The sequence below is a fragment of the Mauremys mutica genome, chromosome 21 (assembly GCF_020497125.1).
Source record: "Mauremys mutica isolate MM-2020 ecotype Southern chromosome 21, ASM2049712v1, whole genome shotgun sequence".
Lineage (NCBI taxonomy): Eukaryota > Metazoa > Chordata > Testudines > Geoemydidae > Mauremys > Mauremys mutica.
Window position 1 is genome coordinate 23,635,348 of NC_059092.1, and position 18,658 is coordinate 23,654,005.

Consider the following 18,658-nt stretch of genomic DNA (forward strand, 5'->3'; position numbering starts at 1 on the left):
GTCTGGAGGCTGAAGTGAAATTTGAGATGCATTAAAACATGAATCCCTATACATTGAGTAACCTCTGTGCGCCGGAAGCGAAAATCAACTACAAGTGTGGGAGGTCATGTGCATTGAATAGATGGCACTGGGACTTTCAATAAAATTTAGTTAATATATGTTTTTATTTTTTCACAAAATGTAAAAGCTGAAGATTCTCTGTAAAAACACAAATTCTGCGTTTTTCCACGGCAAATGGATTTCTAGGATCCCTGCTTATAAGGAAGAGCACCCTTTACTGAACCAAAAACACCCTGGGTTTTCCTAGAGAGTCTCTCATCCAAATGGTGACCAAACCTTCTTGCCTTGTATGTTTGCTGGGACAACAACCCAAGGTGGAAGGTAATTGCATTGAGAAGTTCTTTTACCATCATAAGTCATAACAGTGATACTTGTAGTTTACTGCTAGAGCCCCGTTGTAAATATTGCATTTTTAAGCTGTTCACCTTTTGAGGATGATTTATTTTAATATAATTATTTTTATGTATATATTTACATTGTTTTAATTCCCACAATGTGCTTTCCAACCCTCTAAAAAAACATGGTTCCTTCCTAACCCAAATTGTTCACAGATTTTATAAATGTCTTATCCTTCTCCAGTCTCATTTGGCTCCTGTTGCTTCTGGTCCCATTCTCCCTACTATTTTTCTACATAGATTTTTTTTTCTTTTCTTTTCTTTTTTTAAATGAAGCTGATAATCCAGGCAGACAGTGAGGAAAGCATTACTGAAATCAGTTAATCTGTAAAATGTCTTTTATTTGGCTTCATTCAGGCCTGGCTGCAGTATTAATACAGCTCTTCACCCAGGGCCTAGCCAGCTTTGTCAATTTCATTTTTGGAAAACTTAACTGTACCCAAGAAACTACTAGCTCCCCTTTGCATTATGTCTGTTTACTAGTCTGACTTTTTAAACAGTAATTTCTTACTGCTTGTTCCTGCTTTTTAGTTTGAATGATAGGCTTGTATAATGTAATATTTAGAAGGGCAGTAGTTTCTTCTTCAATAATGGTCAGACATGGCAGCCAAAAATTGATATTTGCTGAATTTTTTTAAGTGTACACCTCAAATATTGTCTCTTCAATATACCAATAATGCAAAAAGAGCAGCAGTAGCTTCACAAAGGCTTGATCTTCTTTAGTCCCACTGGAAAAGGGAAAGAGATACTGACATAATGGCCAGGAGGTATAGAAGGGAGGAGCAAGTGGCTCACCGAATCACATTTTCCCCACACCTGTGCTGTAGCCTGCAGAGGCACCTTCACAATTCCACAGGATTTGGTAGGTCTAGACTTGGCATACTGGGGTATGAAGCCAATTTCTGTGACATGCTTCCTTGGGGACCCAGTGAGTTTCCAACAGGATGTCAGCTCAAAAGTTAATGTTGCTGAAAGCATCTGAGTTTCACCCTCAGTTCCATAAGGAGTATGGCCTTTAGTTTAGTAGGAAAAACTCGTATGATGAAGTTTCAATACTACTGAAGATTTTATTAACCTGTACCCAAAACCTCTTTCCAATGAAGACTCCGGCAGTGTAGTGTGCACATCACAACTTCCTTTCAATGTTATAACCTGTGTTTGATTGTGTGGATTTGTGTATGCATCTATCCGTTATTTTCTGTTGTTGGACACTGCGTCGCAGCTGTACACTCAGAATGTGAAAACAAGACAAAAGTGAATCTCTCCCAGACTTCTTTTATTTTTCTAGGTGCCAGGTTGGTTTCTACCTTAAAGAATTTGGAGAAAGAATTTTTCTTTACACTTCCGTTGCAATTTTCAAAGGAGCCTTAAGGGAGTTAGGTACCCAAATGATATTTAATTTTAATGGAAGTTGGGCACTTAGCTCCCTCCAACTCCTTTGAAGATCCCAACTTTTTAGTATATCCCATCTGAGGTGTCACTGAAGGTAGATGTGTAGATGGGAACTTCACCTTGTGAATCTACTGGATCAGTTATTAATTTTTCATTCCAAAGCAAAAGTATGGGTGTTTTAAAATTATAAATGTGTTGCATTTTTTTCTCCCCATGTGGTTTTTGGGTGGTGCCTTAAGGAGGATTTACTGATAGGAACACTTTCCCCACCCATCTACAAAATTACTTGCAAAAGAGCCTTACTCTGAAAAATTGGAGTGGGTTTGGTATAGTCATTTATAGTTTCATAAAGAGTTTCTATTAGATTTCTGAGGGGAGATGCTGGCTTTTGTGGCTTTATGTAATCTCCGCACATACAACCCAAATCCAGAAGAGCATCTGCTTTGAATGTTTTGCCAGAGTGAATATTTGTCCTGTCAGATAGATGGTGGTGGCGATGGTGAAGATATTTGTTCCTTCTGAGATAAGCTGTACCTGGAATTTCCTCAGTCCTGGTCAAGTGGCTTTCTGGCCACTTCTAAATTTTTAATCTGGCCACTTAAAAATATGTAACCTTTATCAGTCCTGCTGTAAACTGGGTAAGGACCAGTTATTCCTATTCACCTTTGAGGGTGAAGAAAAATCATTTTCTTTCTCAAAAAAAAAATCAACGGGTATAATACATAAGCCTCTTTTGTAGAAGATATTGGATATCTTGCATACGTGTGCACACAAATATATATCCAATCTAGATTATTTTTCTAAATTTTGATTACAAATAGTAGTGTTTTTGTGGGGTTTAATTGAACCAACAAGTTCATAGTCAATCAGGGTGGCTAGCTCTTACATCCATCAAGATTTTGCCTTTTGATATATACATTTGTCTCTGCAAATTCTAATGTTTTCTAATGGTTTGATCAAAAAAATCAAAGATTTTTGAAATTGCTTATCATTTGCAAATGGAGTTAGCCAGTTCTTCTTCGAGTGATTGCTCCTATGCATTCCATGTAGGTGTGCGCGCCGCGCGTGCACGGCTCTCCGGAACATTTTTACCCTAGCAACTCCGGCGGGCCGGCTGGCGCCCCCTGGAGTGGCGCCGTCAAGGCGCCCCTTATACACCTCAGCCGGCCCGTCCGCTCCTCAGTTCCTTCTTCCCGCCCGTGACGGCCAGTTGGAACAGTGGAGTGCTCCCTTACCTCCACAACCCTAGTATTTCTCCATAGTTCTAGTGTAGATAGTTTTAGTAGTTAGTTCAGTTCTTGTTATAGTTATATATATATTTAGTGTTAATAGTGTCAATAGTTACGGAATTAGAGGGTTTGCCCCTCTTCTTCCGCCCCGGTGCGGGCTTATGCCCGGAGCACCGGGTTTCAAGCCCTGTGCGGCTTGCCAGCGGCCTATGCCGGTTAGCGACCCGCACGACTCTTGCCTCCGCTGCCTCGGAGAGTCGCATCGGACAGATAAGTGCTCTATCTGCATAGCCTTTAAACCTCGTACGAGGAAAGAGAGAGACTCTAGGCTGAAGCACTTACTGATGGAGTCTGCGCTCCAACCTCCGGCGCCAGCTCCAGCGGCACCGAAAACCGCCTCGACAAGCAGCGCTCCGACTGCACCGAGCCGCTCCGGCACCGAGCCGGCACCAAAGACCCGGCACCGCTCCCTCTCCCCGGGGAGGAAGCACAAGGCGCCGAAGACGGCTGCCGCAAAACAGCAGCGAAAGCCGTCAGCCCAGCCGCCTCCGACGAAAACGGTGCAGGCTGAGGCAGTGCACGCTAAGTGCACCGCACCGTTGACTCCGGCGCCGCCTGGCCCGTCGAGTCCGGTTCCGCCCAGCTCCCCGGTGCCCACCGAGGAGGAGCTGAGGATCCCGTCGACGCCGGAGGCGTTCGCGACGGCAAGAGAGCTGATCGAGGCGACGGCCCCGTCATATCAGCCGCCGGCACCACTGGTGCGGACATTCAAGTCCCTCGGCAAGCCAGCGATGGTGCGCCCCTCATCTCCGGGCGACCGTGGCGACCGTGGCTCCAGAATCCGGTCTCGATCCCGGTCTATCTCCCGGCGAAGGTCACCGAGGCACCGCTCCCCATCCCGCCGTAAATCGCCATCGCGACGCCGCTCAGCGTCCCGGCACCGGTCGCAGTCCCGGCACCGCTCTCCATCGCGGGGCCGGTCGTACTCCCGGCGGCGCTCCAGGTCCCGGTCACGAAGTCACCGGCACCGCAGCAGGTCCGCGTCCAGGCACCGCGGACATCGGGACTCGCGCAGCCGTTCGAGGCGCCGCAGATCCCGCTCGAGGTCCGGTTCCCGGCACCGCCGGTCGAGCTCCCGACGTCGCCGGTCGAGCTCCCGCCGCCGCCGCTCCCCTTCTTGGCACCGGAGATCCAGCTCCCGACGCCGTCGATCTGGCTCCCGGCACCGGAGATCCGGCTCCCGGCACCGTGCGCAGCACAGGTCCCGCTCGCCACTGGACCCCCGAGACGCCCGGCACCGACCCTCGGCACCGGAGGATCGTCTCACGCCGGCGCTGGACGCCCGCCCAGGCATCGCCACGGCTCCACCCTGGCCCTCCAGGGAACCCTCTGTAGCCTCACCCCAAGGCAGTGCGGTGGATTTCAGAGCCGGTTCCGTTCCCCCGGATCATGGACCCCAGTATTGGGGACATTGGGTGCCCTGGGCGCAATATGAACAGGGGCCTCCCCTGCCACCCAGGCAGCCGGGCTCGGCACCATCGGTGCCGGTGGCCACCGTTAGTCGAGCCCCCCCGTCCCCACCGACGCAAGCCGCCGCCCACGACCCTTCTTTGGGCCAGGACTCGCTGCGGCCAGATCACCAGGTGGGCGAGCACCAGCAGGAGGAGGTGCTCCCGGGCCACTCCTCGTCGTCCTCTCCAGATGAGGCGGTAGCGGGGGCCTCGCCATCGGGACCCCCGCCCATTGACCTCAGGGCACACCAGGACCTTCTCCGAAGGGTGGCAAAGGCCATTAACTTGCCCATAGAGGAGGTGCAAGAAGTCGAGGACCCGATTACGGACGTTGTGGGAGATGACGCCCCTGTCAGAGTGGCGCTCCCGTTCATTCGCACCATTCAGAAGAACAGTGCCACTATCTGGCAGTCGCCCTCCTCCGTTGCCCCCACGGCGCGAGGCGTCGAAAGGAAGTATTCCGTCCCGCCCCAGGGCTACGAATACTTGTACGTCCACCCCACCCCGGACTCGCTGGTGGTCCAATCGGTCAATGACCGCGAACGACACGGTCAACCTGCCGCTGCGCCGAAGGCGAAGGACGCCCGGCGCATGGACTTATTAGGGCGTAAAATCTATTCGGCGGGAGGCCTCCAACTCCGTGTCGCCAACCAGATGGCCCTCTTATCCAGATACACTTTTAATATCTTGGGGTGCCTTGCGAAGTTCACGGAGCTAACCCCTCCGGAATCCCGCCCTGAATTCTCAGCGCTGCTGGAGGAGGGCAAGTTAGCCTCCAGAACACTGATCAAAGCGGCCGTAGACGCAGCAGACTCAGGGGCTCGAACGGTAGCATCCGGGGTGACGATGCGCCGCATTGCGTGGCTACAATCTTCCACCCTCCCACCTGAGGTCCAGTACACCCTCCAGGACCTCCCGTTTGACACGAAGGGGCTGTTTTCTGAGAAAACGGATGCCAGAATCCAGTCCCTAAAGGATGGGAGGGTTGCGATACGAACTCTGGGTATGCACACGCCGGCCACGCAGAGGCGTTCGTTCCGCCAACAGCCCTACCGTCCCTTCAACCAGGCCAGGTCTCGGCCGTTTAACAACCGCCGAACGGCCCCCTTCCGCCGTAGACCGTCAGGGGGGCGGCGCAACCAGGCGCAGAACTCGTCCAAGGCTCCGCAAGGCCAAAAGCCGGCCTTTTGACGGGACGCCCGAGGACGGCCCATCACTCTCCCCCCAGGATCCACCCCTTTTGTTTTCCAATCGCCTTGCCCGCTTCCTTCCGGCGTGGTCTGCTATAACATCGGACAGCTGGGTCCTCAGCACCATCCAGCACGGCTACCGCCTACAGTTTCTTTCGCCCCCCCCCTCCCACCCACCTTCCCCGTCCCTCTTCAGGGACCCCTCTCACGAGCAAGTCCTCATACAGGAGGTGCAGGCTCTGTTGAGCGCGGGTGCTATCGAGGAGGTGCCTCCCTGCAGGCGGGGCAGGGGATTCTACTCCAGATATTTCCTCATCCCCAAGGCGAAAGGAGGTCTTCGTCCCATCTTGGACCTCCGGGAGCTGAACAGATACCTCTGCAAGCTCAAGTTTCGGATGGTAACCTTGGGGTCCATTATCCCTTCCTTGGATCCGGGAGACTGGTTTGCCGCCCTCGACATGAAAGACGCTTACTTTCATGTGGCGATTTACCCCCCCCACAGACGCTTCCTGCGCTTCATGGTCAACGCGACCCACTACCAGTTTGCGGTGTTACCCTTTGGCCTCTCCACTGCCCCGAGGGTGTTCACCAAGTGCATGGCGGTCGTGGCCGCAACTCTCCGTCGTCGCAGAATCCACGTATACCCCTATCTCGACGACTGGCTGATCCGTGGGCGATCTCAAGAACTGGTGACAGCCCAGGTGTCAGAGATACTGCACCTGTTCCGGTCTCTCGGCCTCCTCGTCAATGCCGAGAAGTCCCAATTACTGCCGACACAGCGATTGGAGTTCATAGGAGCAGTCCTCGACTCCACCCTCGCCAGGGCCTGCCTCCCTCGTTCTCGACACGAGACAATGGTCTCGCTCATTCGCAGCTTACAAGCCTTCCCTTCCACGACGGCCCGGTCCTGCCTTCGCCTGCTGGGCCACATGGCTGCGTGCACCTTTGTGACCGCGAACGCGAGGCTGAGGCTCCGTCCGTTCCAGATGTGGCTGACTTCGGTGTACCGGCCCCACCGCGACCCTCTAGATCTGGTGGTCACGGTCTCGGACCCCACTCTCCAGACGCTCACCTGGTGGCTGCATCAGGAGGTGGTCTGCGCCGGGGTTCCGTTTCGCCCCCCTCGCCCGTCGGTCACCCTGACCACAGACGCCTCGGCGCTTGGATGGGGGGCTCACATGGGAGACCTGCACACTCAGGGCCTCTGGTCGGCCCAGGAGCTCTCCCTGCACATCAACGTCAGGGAATTGAGAGCGATCCGCTTGGCTTGTCTCGCCTTTCTTGCACACCTCCGGGACCGCTGCGTCGCGGTATACACGGACAACACGGCAGCCATGTTCTATCTGAACAAACAGGGCGGGGCCCGATCCTCCCCGCTGTGCAAGGAGGCGATGCTCCTATGGGACCTGTGTGTAACCCACTCGATTCGCCTCGAAGCGTTCTTTCTACCAGGGGTGCAGAACACGCTGGCCGACCGTCTGAGCCGGTCTTTCGCTGCCCACGAGTGGTCCCTTCGCCCCGACGTAGCCCGCACCATCTTCCAAAGGTGGGGATTTCCCCAAATAGACCTGTTTGCCTCCAGGACCAACAGGAAGTGCCACAGGTTCTGTTCGTACCAGGGTCGGGCTCCGGACTCCATCTCCGATGCGTTCCTCATGTCCTGGACGGGTCCCCTTCTATACGCCTTCCCGCCGTTCCCGCTAGTCCACCGAGTACTGCTCAAGCTACGGAGGGACAAGGCCCGCGTCATACTCGTCGCTCCGGCCTGGCCGAGGCAGCACTGGTATACCCTGCTCCTCGAGCTATCGATCCGGGATCCCATTCCCCTACCGTTATGGCCGGATCTCATCTCTCAGGACCTCGGCAGGCTTTGTCACCCGAACCTGCAGTCGCTGCATCTTACAGCCTGGTTCCTGAGTGGTTGACCGACGCGGAGAGGACCTGTTCTGCGGCGGTGCAGCAAGTTCTCCTTGAAAGCAGAAAACCGTCCACACGCTCTACCTACCTGGCAAAGTGGAAACGCTTTGCCCTTTGGTGCGATCAGCAAGGTCTTAACCCCTTCTCGACCCCTCTCCAGACGGTCCTTGACTACCTCTGGTACCTGAAAGGCCAAGGTCTCGCGATCTCGTCCCTGAGGGTACACCTGGCGGCGCTTTCGGCCTTCCGGCCTGCTGTAGATGGTCGCTCCGTGTTTTCCAACCCCATGGTTGCCCGCTTCCTCAAGGGGTTGGACCGCCTCTACCCGCAAGTGCGGCCGCCGGCTCCTACGTGGGATCTGAACCTGGCTCTCACCCAGCTGATGCGCCCGCCCTTCGAGCCCATGGCCTCCTGCTCCCTCCTCCATCTCACCTGGAAGACGGCCTTCCTCGTGGCAATCACATCCGCCAGACGAGTATCCGAACTCCGCGCCCTGACGGCGGGTCCCCCATATACCGTCTTCCACGCGGACAAAGTGCAGCTTCGGCCACACCCGGCCTTCCTCCCAAAGGTGGTGTCGGCCTTTCATCTTAATCAGGAGATCTTCCTCCCGGTCTTCTTTCCAAAGCCGCACGCCTCACCTCGTGAGCAGCAGCTCCACACCCTCGACGTCCGTAGGGCCCTCGCCTTTTACATTGACCGAACTAAGTCCTTCCGGCGTTCCTCCCAGCTCTTTGTCGCAATTGCGGAGCGCATGAAAGGCGAGCCTGTTTCATCTCAACGGATTTCTTCCTGGGTGACATCCTGCATACGGGCGTGCTACGAACTTGCTCGCGTCCCCCCGTGCCGGCTCACCGCACACTCGACAAGGGCGCACGCCTCGTCAGCCGCCTTCCTGGCCCACGTTCCCATCCAGGACATCTGTCGAGCGGCCACCTGGTCTTCCGTCCACACCTTCGCTTCCCATTATGCGTTGGTGCAGCAGTCCCGAGACGACGCAGCCTTCGGCTCTGCGGTGCTACACTCCGCCACGTCTCATTCCGACCCCACCGCCTAGGTAAGGCTTGGGAATCACCTACATGGAATGCATAGGAGCAATCACTCGAAGAAGAAAAGACGGTTACTCACCTGTAGTAACTGGTGTTCTTCGAGATGTGTTGCTCCTATCCATTCCAGACCCGCCCTCCTTCCCCACTGTCGGAATAGCCGGCAAGAAGGAACTGAGGAGCGGACGGGCCGGCTGAGGTGTATAAGGGGCGCCTTGACGGCGCCACTCCAGGGGGCGCCAGCCGGCCCGCCGGAGTTGCTAGGGTAAAAATGTTCCGGAGAGCCGTGCACGCGCGGCGCGCACACCTACATGGAATGGATAGGAGCAACACATCTCGAAGAACACCAGTTACTACAGGTGAGTAACCGTCTTTTTTTTACACAGCTTTTTTTTGGGGGGGAAGGAGGCCAGGGGGAAGGTCTGATTGTACCCCAGTTATTGAAAATTATTCCCAGGAGCATTTTTGCTGTACTTGGAAGAAACAGATGAATGAAGTGTGTTAATGACTGTGCTGTGCTGTCTTTTCTTGCTGTTATTAATCGTAATCGTCTTTTTCCCCCCTTTTCCTGCTGCCTTTTTCCTTCCTCCCCTTCCCATGTACTTTTTGAATTTATTCAATTGGTCTGTGTTTATTTTTTTCCTGCCTTTTGCTTTTCTTTTATCTCCCACCCTACTCTTGTCTCCCCCTCTTGCTTGCTTGTGTTCCATGTTGCTAGTTTTTATGTTCGCATGCTCATTATCACCCTTTTTTGTACTTCAAATCCCAGCAGCTGTCCAGCCAGGTTCCAGAGCACAGCCCTGTGGTTTATGGGACTGTGGAGAACACTCATCTCGCCGCCAGCACCTCTGTCACTGCAACTAGCGACCCGAAGCAAGGTTTGTTAATGGATATTTTCTCCCTGGTATTTTTAGTCATTTGTCTCCTCTCTCATAAGTCTGACTTTTAATAAGCCTGTAAGCAAGCAGGGTGGCTAGCACCAGAAATAGACGCTTCTCTTTTGAACCTTTGACAAAGCTGGTCTGTTATTTACAGATTCATTGCAATTTGTCAAAGCAGAATTGGGTAAAAACTGTTTCACTAAAATTCATTCTTCCAAAACATTGTTCCAGAGCAGCTGGTAGTGTGAGCCTCCTTTTTCCTCCTCCAAACAATCCTTTCTTCAAAACCAGCTAAATTATTGCCAATAAAATGGTCACTTGGACAGAGGAATTTCTCAAGTACATCATTTAAATCATTTAGCCACAGAGATATCATTTACCCACCACATCATAATGGTTCCTGTAGAGCTGTTTGTTCATGTCCTGCCAGCATCCTCAGTACATCTATAGAAGATATTAGAGAATTGTTATTGCTTTTGTGCAAATGTGAAAATGTGTGAAGTAAAGGCTTGCCAAATTTCACTTTCTACTTAGAGCTATTTTCAAATTGTACAGGTGAAAATAGTGTCTTAAAATGATTAAATTTATTTCTTCTTATCTACAAAAATATCAATGCAATTTATAAAATTTGTATTTAAAATAGAAATTATCCTTGGACTTGAGACACTGCATGCAAGTTTCTTCCCACAATTAAATTTTACATCCAGTTAGAAACCCTTAAAAACTTGGGTTTATAATGTAAGTGCTGTGCTCTGCAGTATTAAGTGTATTGATAATATATAGCCCAGGCATTCCAGTTCTCCACATTAATTCATAGCGTTTATGCTTCTACCGACAGCAGTGGGTACTTGAAAATTGAGAAGCACTATCTTTTTCTGTGTGCACTTCCCAAAAGCTTTGTGCCTAAGTAGATTTTTAAAAGTGCATGCTAGAAGAAGAAAAGCTGACCACAAAAGATCTAGAATTGTAACTAGGGAGGCAAAAGAAGCTGGCTTTTAAATTTTCAGAGATACCATACATCCAGGTACTAGCATGACCACTGGTTGACAGAAGTAAAATGTCCCTGAAAATGTTGCTATTGACAGGCACAGTTTAGATGTTTGTTTTTTCCTCAGTTTAGGTATATTCTGTAAACATAAGTGTAGAGTATTACAATTCTATGTGTAAAGATTCCACATCCTTCCTTTATTAAAAAGTTGTGGATAAATTTAATATGCATGAAACTGACACTTGTTTGTATTGGCCAATCATAGCACAAGCACTCCTTACTACACCTTATTCCTGACCCCCAACATGGCTCCTGCTCCAGATCTGGACCCACTTCCCATCTCTGCAAAAGCACCATAATCATCATGCTTGCGAGCTCAGTCTTGGACTTTCTGTGAAAGTACTGATTGGCGATCCCTCAGAGTTTGAGGATGATTGTCTTCCATGAAATGATAGCCAGTTATTGCTGGTGGATCTGCACGTAACTCGTAAGACCAGTCTGAGATCCACAGATCTTTTTCTGGTGAAAGAGGTGGATCTAGATTGTTGAGTTGTGCTGCGGTGCATTCTTTCCTTCTTTCCTGTTTCTCCATTGGGTCTCAAAATGCTAGAATCCTTGCCGCAAGGTCCTCCATTTTAGTCAGTTGACAGCTTGGGTTTCCCATGAGTTTGTGGATGTTGCAATTCTTCATGTTGGCTTTGAATTGAAGTGCCTTTTTTCCCCCTCCCCATATCTGTTAGCCTTGGCTCAGTTGTGAGAACATGACCTGCTTCAGAAGTCGATTATCTGGCATTCGAAGAATGTCACCAGCCCACTTGAGTTGGTAATGATAATCATAGTTTCAATGCAGGAGTTTTTGGCTTGGGACAAAATGCTGATGTTAGTGCATTGATCATCCCACTTGATTTGGAACATCTTGTGGAGGCCCCATAGATGGTATCATTCAAGAGCCTTGAGGTGTCTATTGTATGTGACCCAGGTTTTGGCACTGTATAGGAGAGCAGGAATAATGACAGCCTGCTACATGATAAGCTTGGTTTGGTTCTTGAAGTCACAATCTCCAAAGACATTTTCTCAAGTGTCTGAAAGCTGCACTGGCATATTGAATCTCCCTTTTCAATGTTGGCTTTCTGTGACAGATGGCTACTAAGGTAATGGAAGTGCTTGACATTATCCAGGTCTCATTCTTGATCTTGATTGACGGAGCAGGATTGTGGTGGTTCAGAGTCCATTGGTGGAGGTCTTTAGTTTTCTTGGTGTTGAGTGTTAGGCCTAGTTGATTGTAGGCCTCAGAGAAGATGTCAAATGTTTTTTGAAGAACTTCTTCCGAGTGAGTGCACAGGGCACAGTCATTCAGTGAGTGATTTAGTGATAGTCTTTGTCTTGAATGGAAGGCAATTGAGGTTGAAGGGCTTGCCATCCATTCTATATTGAATATCAAGTGCAGAGCTGAGCTTGTCAACAATGAGAAGGAGGGTAACAGCAAGGAAGATGAAGAAGAGTGTTGGAGCAATGACACAGCCTTGCTTGACTCCTGTCTTTAGTACAAAGGGGTCCATTTTTGATCCATTGCTGATATCCATCATGGACATGTTGTAACAGAGGAGTTGGAAAATTGCAAATTTTGGCAGGCATCCAAAGTTGAGGAGAATTCTCCACCCAGCCTCACGATTGATGGAATGAAATGCTTTCATGAGATCAATGAAGGCTATTTAGGGAGGTTGATGATGTTCTTGGCACTTTTCCTGAAGTTGGTGAGCAGCGAAGATCGTGTCCTTGGTATCTTGAGATGGTCTGAATCTGCATTGTGATTCTGGGAGGATTTCCTTGGCAAGAGGGAGCAGCCAGCTGAGGATGCTGGCGAGGATCTTTCTGGAGGTGGGCAACAGGGCAATTCCTTGATAGTTTACACAATCTGATTTTTCTGCTTTTTTGGAGATGGTCATGATAATGGAATCCCTGAGGTCAGCTAGGTTTTGTTTTAAATGCCAGATCTTGAGGATTAGGGCATGAAGCTGGCAAGCCAGTTCTTATCCTCCTCCTTTAAAGATTTCAGCAGGGATACTGTCAGGTCCAGATGCCTTATTGTTCTTCATCTATTTGGCTTTCTTTACCTCCATAAGTAGTGGTGGTGGTGGTGTTCTGAGGTCATCCTTAATGGGATGTTGAGGGATTGAGTCAAAGATGCTTTCATCAATATTGGAATTACTATTCAGAAGGTCTTGAAGGTTTCCTTCCATTGTGCATTGACCAATTTGTTGTAAAGTAGTATACCAAAGTGTATGGTAGTTTTGTGTTATGGACAAATGGTGAATGTGATAGTCAAACTCATTTCCACTTGTGAGTCATCCAGAATTTGAAAACAACGTTCTTGTCATGAAAGTACAGTACACTAGCCATTATTGAGAACTGTCCCCCCGCACATTTTTTAATGTCTGTATTTCATTTTTAAATCAATAATTTAAAGAATTGATCCAGTAACTAGGAAGTGATTAAAACTAATTAATGATGTCTCAGGCCTTGTCTAAACAGGAACATTTTACCAGTTAGACCAGTCTAGTTATACCAATATAACCCTCTGTTTGGACAGTTTTATTGGGTCCAATGTAAGAGTGGCTTTTTTAGTTGAATTTAGGAAGGAGATTTAAGCAACATGAACTAAACTGGGGGAAAAAAGCACTCCCATTGGAATATGAGTCTCCACATGAGGGGCTGGTATAACCATCGGTTTAAATTCAAATCTAAGCTTATACTGCCATAACTTTCCTGTGTAGATAAACCCTCAGATTATATACAAAAAAGAAAGACCAACATTAGAACAGATTATGTACAAAAAAGAAAATCCAGTACTTTGAGATATGCTGATGAAAAGTGCTATATCAGAGCAGTTAGATATTTATTTATTTATTTATTTAATCTCTTCCTGAAAAAGTACTAAAGAGCTAATTTATTAAAGTACAACAGAGCAATAGGTAAAGAGAGAGAGAAAATATCCATTAAAAATCAAAGGCTAAAGCATCATGAAATAAAATTGAGTTGAAATGATGACACTGGATGACAAAAGTGATAGTACAATGTTACGGTTACATATCTAAACTAGTTCTTAGTAAATTTAAGGGCTGTTCTACAAACAAACCTGTACCAAAGTAACTAAATAGGCTGTAATTCACAACTATTGTTATTTGAGAAGTGTCCTATTTACGTCACTGTTACACCAAAGTAAGCGTGACCACACACAGACTTGCTTTGAAATAACAAAAGGTCTGTGTTAAAAGTTAACCAATGTCGTTGTTCCATTGCAAGTTTGCGAAGGCCAGACTTAAGTCACTTCCATTGTGCATACCGTATAGACCCAAGCCTCTGGTACTTTCCACCTTCTGTATTCATTTACATCAGTTCTTCTTCAAGTGGTTGTTCATGTCCATTCAAAGTAGGTGTGCGTGCGCCACGTGCACGCCAGCCGGAAGATTTTCCCTAGCAGCATCCATAGGGTCGGCCTGGGCGCCCCCTGGAGTGGCGCCACCGCGGCGCCCTATAAATGGGCCCGCCGAGCCTCCACCCCCTCAGTTCCTTCTTACCGCTGGTGACGGCTAGCTGGAACTTCTCTTGCGCATAGCAAGTCGGCAGTGTCCTATCCTTACCGTTTAGTGTATAAAGTTGTATTATAGTTAGCTGATTAGTTCTCTGTATATAGTTCTTAGTAGTTGGGGGGTCCCCCCCCGAGTTTTTGTTGCCCGCTGGGGCATGCCCGGGTCCCCCGGGTTCAAACTTTGCAAGGATTGCGGGAAATTCATGCCTAAGAGTGACCCGCACTCTGCGTGTTTAAGGTGCCTCGGAGAGAGCCACCAAAAGGACCGGTGCTCTATCTGTAGAGGCTTCCGCCCGCGAACTCTTAAGGACAGGGCTCAAAGACTTAGAGTCCTCCTGATGGAGGCTGCCCTACAGCCACCCTTGGACCTGGAGCCGGCCAAGGCGGTGCCCAGCACGTCTTCTTCGGTGCGGAGCACCCCGGCACCGGCATCAGGACTTAGGACCCAGCCCAAGTCGTCAAAGACCCGGCACCGGACGGAGTGGGGTCATAGGAAGTCGGCCTCAGTGCGGCACCGCTCGCCTTCGCCGGTGCCCGCCAAGAGGAGGAATCCGGTGAGGGATAGGTCACCCCACCAGGATCCGAGGCCGACGCCGTCCACGACCGGACAGGCTGGGCTACAGCCCTCAGCGGTTCTGTCGACTCCCGCACCGCAGAGAGGGCGGTCGAGTCCGGACCAGCCTAATTCCCCAAACCTCAGCGGAGACCTACGTCCCCCTTCAACCCTGGAGGCATTCGAGGCGGCCTCAGGTCTGATGGGACTCTCGGCGCTGGTCCCTCCGCACCGCAGGGAGTTGCCTACGGTGGTCCGTCCCCCGGTGCAGTCTAAGGGCAAACCGGCCATGCTGTCGCCTCCCTCCCTGCACCGCGCCACGAGGACGGCACTGGACCAGGCGAGAGACCCGTCGCCGCCTCCGCACCGCTCTACATCGACACTGGGTGCCGCTCCCCCCAGGTCCTCATACTCGGAGACCTCAGACTCAGAGGCAGACTTCTATCGCTCCAGCCGGTCGCGGAGCAGGAGATCGGGGTCGGGGGCGAGCCACCACTGTTACCCACAGTGGCAGCAACAATGGCAGCTGCCATCACAGTGGCCGTTTTGGACTCCCTGGGCCTACCACCAGTCGGTAGGCCAGGCGTTCGGCCCGCGATCAAGATCGGCATCGGTGTCCTCAACCTCGGTGGCCCCGGCGCAGCTGCCTCCTCCTCCACTGGCACCGTCGCCGAGCAGGGGTGTGCCATTTTCAAGCTCAGCACCCCCTAGCAGGGCAGCAGCACCAGCAGCGGCTTCAGGTCCGGCTCCGCAGGCACCGCATGCTACGCCAAGCCGCTCACTGGCGACCCCGGTACCGGTCGCGGTGCTGCATTTAGACTCAGAACTGGCACCGCAACCACAGTACCGTGAGCCGCAGGACCCTGAGGGACTGCATGCACCGCAGGAAGGGCCGCTCCATGTACTCTCCTCGTCGTCCTCCCCGGACGAAGCGGTCTTGGGCACGGCTGCAGCACCGGCCTTAGAGGACACTCGTATCCTCCAGCAATTGCTCTGCAGAGCCTCGCGATCCAGGCGGAGGAAATCGAGGTGGACGCAGACCCTGTAGTGGACATCCTGGCTCCCTCAGGGCCATCCAGGGTGGCTCTCCCGCTGATAAAGTCTATAGCGGATACGTCCCGCACCCTATGGCAAACGCCAGCCTCATTGGCCCCTACTGCCAAGAGGTCCAAGCAGCACTATTTCGTACCCTCGAAGGGGCATGAACACCTGTACACCCCGCGCCCCCGCCCTCGGACTCCCTGGTAGTGGATGCGGCCAACCAGCGGAAGCATCAGGGGTTTCAGGGGTCAACGCCAAAGAGCAGGGACGCGAAAAGACTCGAGCTCTTTGGTAGAAAGGTGTACTCCACAGGAGGCCTACAACTCCACATTGCCAACCAACAGGCACAACACGTGTTCGGCCATGTCGAAGTTTGCAGAGCTCCTTCCCCAGGACTCGAGGCCAGAGTTTTTGGCCCTAGTAGAGGAGGGCAAACTGATCTCTCGAGCCTCCCTCCAAGCCGCCTTAGATGCGGGGGATTCAGCCTCGCGCACCCTGGCCACGGGCCTGGTCATGTAGCGGGGAGCCTGGCTCCAGGTCTCGGGTCTGCCCTATGAGGTCCAGCAGACGATTCAAGATCTCCCCTTCGAGGGGCAGCTCCTGTTTTCGGAGAAAATGGACAAATGTCTGCACAGCTTAAAGGACTCGAGGGCCACGCTTCGCTCGCTAGGCCTGCATACCCCTGCGACCCAGCGCAGACAGTTTAGGCTGCAGACGGCCCCCCACCTGTCCCAGCCACAGACTCGCCAGGAGCCGGGGCGCAGGCCTGGCAGAAATGGCAGGAGGCGTCACCAACACCACCCCTCCGGCCAGGCGTCGGGTCAATCGAGGCCATCATCAGGGCCTAGACCCCCTATTTGATGGTACGGTCCAGGGAGACCTACCAATCGAGACTCTGGATCCTTCCACCCCTACCTTTGGGTCACGTCTGTCCCCCTTCTACCGTGCCTGGTCCCGCATCACGTCAGACAAATGGGTGCTCCACACGGTAGAGAGGGGATATTCTATCCAGTTCTCCTCCCGTCCGCCCCACCAACCCCCTTCCCCGTCCCTCTTCAGGGACCCATCTCACAAGCATCTTCTAACTCAAGAAGTGCAGTCCCTCACGCAGGCGGGGGCAGTGGAGGAAGTTCCTCGGGAGCTCAGGGGCAAAGGCTTCTACTCCCGATATTTCCTCATACCGAAGGCGAAAGGGGGCCTAAGGCCCATCCTAGACCTGCAGCGGCTGAACAAGTTTCTACGAAAACTCAAGTTCCGCACGGTCTCCCTGTCCTCGATCATTCCCTCCCTGGATCCAGGAGATTGGTATGCCGCCCTCGACTTAAAGGATTCCTATTTGCACATTGCCATAATTCCCCAACACCGTCGGTACCTCAGGTTCGTCGTGGCCAGTGCCCATCTGCAGTTCACGGTGCTCCCGTTCGGCCTGTTGGCCGCTCCCAGGGTCTTCACGAAGTGCATGGCAGTCATGGCCGCCTTCCTGCGCAGGCGGGGCATCCAGGTATTTCCCTACCTGGACAACTGGCTCATAAAAGGTCGCTCCAAGGAGCAGGTAGAGACACAGGTGTCGTTCATCAGGCAGACCTTTCTCGATCTCGGCCTCCTCTTGAATGAAGCCAAGTCCACCCTGTCTCCAAACACAATGAATAGAGTTCATAGGAGCTGTTCTGGACTCCACTCACGCCAAAGTGTATCTGCCGGACTCCAGGTTCCATGCGATTTCCGAGCTTATCCTGGGTCTGCGCCGCGCCCCGGTAACCACGGCGTGAGTGTGCCTCCGGCTGTTGGGCCACATGGCGGCATGGACCTATGTGGTGGCCCGCACCAGACTCCGGCTCCGCCCGCTACAGTCCTGGTTAGCGACAGTTTACCACCCGGCCAGGGACCCCCTGGACTTGGTGGTGTCCATTCCCAGTTTGGTGCTAAGCTCGCTGCAGTGGTGGCTCGACCCACGGGAAGTATGCATGGGTGTCCCCTTTGCTGCCCCACAGCCCTCCCTCTCCCTGGTGACGGACGCCTCGGATTGAGGTTGGGGAGCGCACCTGGGTCACCTCAGGATGCAGGGCTTGTGGTCGCCGGAGGACCTCGAGTTGCATATCAATGTCAGGGAGCTGAGGGCGGTCCGCCTGGCTTGTTTGACCTTCCAGTCCCACCTGGCCGGCAGATGTGTTTCGGTCCTCTCGGACAACACGGCGACAGTTTTCTATATCAACAAACGGGGATGCACGCTCCTCTCCTCTGTGCAGGGAAGCCCTCGCGCTGTGGGATTTCTGCGTTCTCAATGCCACCCACCTGATGGCGTTCTACCTCACGGGGGAGCAGAATGGTCTGGAAGACACCCTCAGCCGCTCGTTCCGGGGTCACGAGTGGTCCCTTCGGTGGGATGTGGTGCGCTCAATTTTCCAGCTCTGGGGCTTTCCCCGGTTAGACCTGTTTGCTTCGAGGGAAAACAGGAAGTGCCGACAGTTCTGCTCCCTCCTGGGCCGCAGCCAGGGGTCTCTGTCGGATGCCTTCCTACAGTCCTGGGCGGTCGGTCTGCTCTACGCCTTCCCTCCGTTCCCCCTGATACACAGGGTGCTCTTGAAAATTCGCAGGGACCACGCGAGGGTAATCTTGATAGCCCCGGCATGGCCGCGCCAGCATTGGTACACATCTCTCCTGCACATGTCAGTTCAGGCGCCCCTGATGCTGCCCCTGCTACCAGACCTGATCACGCAGGACCGGGGCTCCCTCCGCCATCCGAACCTCGAATCCCTTCACCTCACAGCCTGGATGCTCCATGGCTGAACCCGGTGGAGTTGCAGTGCTCCCAACAGGTTAGGCAGGTGCTGCTGGGTAGCAGGAAACGATCCACTAGGGCCACCTA

The 18,658-nt window shown here is 52.2% G+C and overlaps 1 protein-coding gene across 14 annotated transcripts in view; it reads left to right on the forward strand.

The window, feature by feature from the left end:
• The window catches only part of EIF4G3 (eukaryotic translation initiation factor 4 gamma 3), a 502,573-nt gene that overhangs the window by 299,788 nt on the left and 184,127 nt on the right, over positions 1-18,658 (forward strand). For 9 of the 14 annotated variants that reach the window (XM_044996525.1, XM_044996530.1, XM_044996527.1 and 6 more), the window contains one exon: positions 9,510-9,618. In XM_044996525.1, the coding sequence (XP_044852460.1) occupies positions 9,510-9,618 (109 nt within the window). The remainder of the gene's footprint in view (positions 1-9,509; positions 9,619-18,658) is intronic. The other 5 variants (XM_044996526.1, XM_044996528.1, XM_044996534.1 and 2 more) reach the window with 1 other exon arrangement.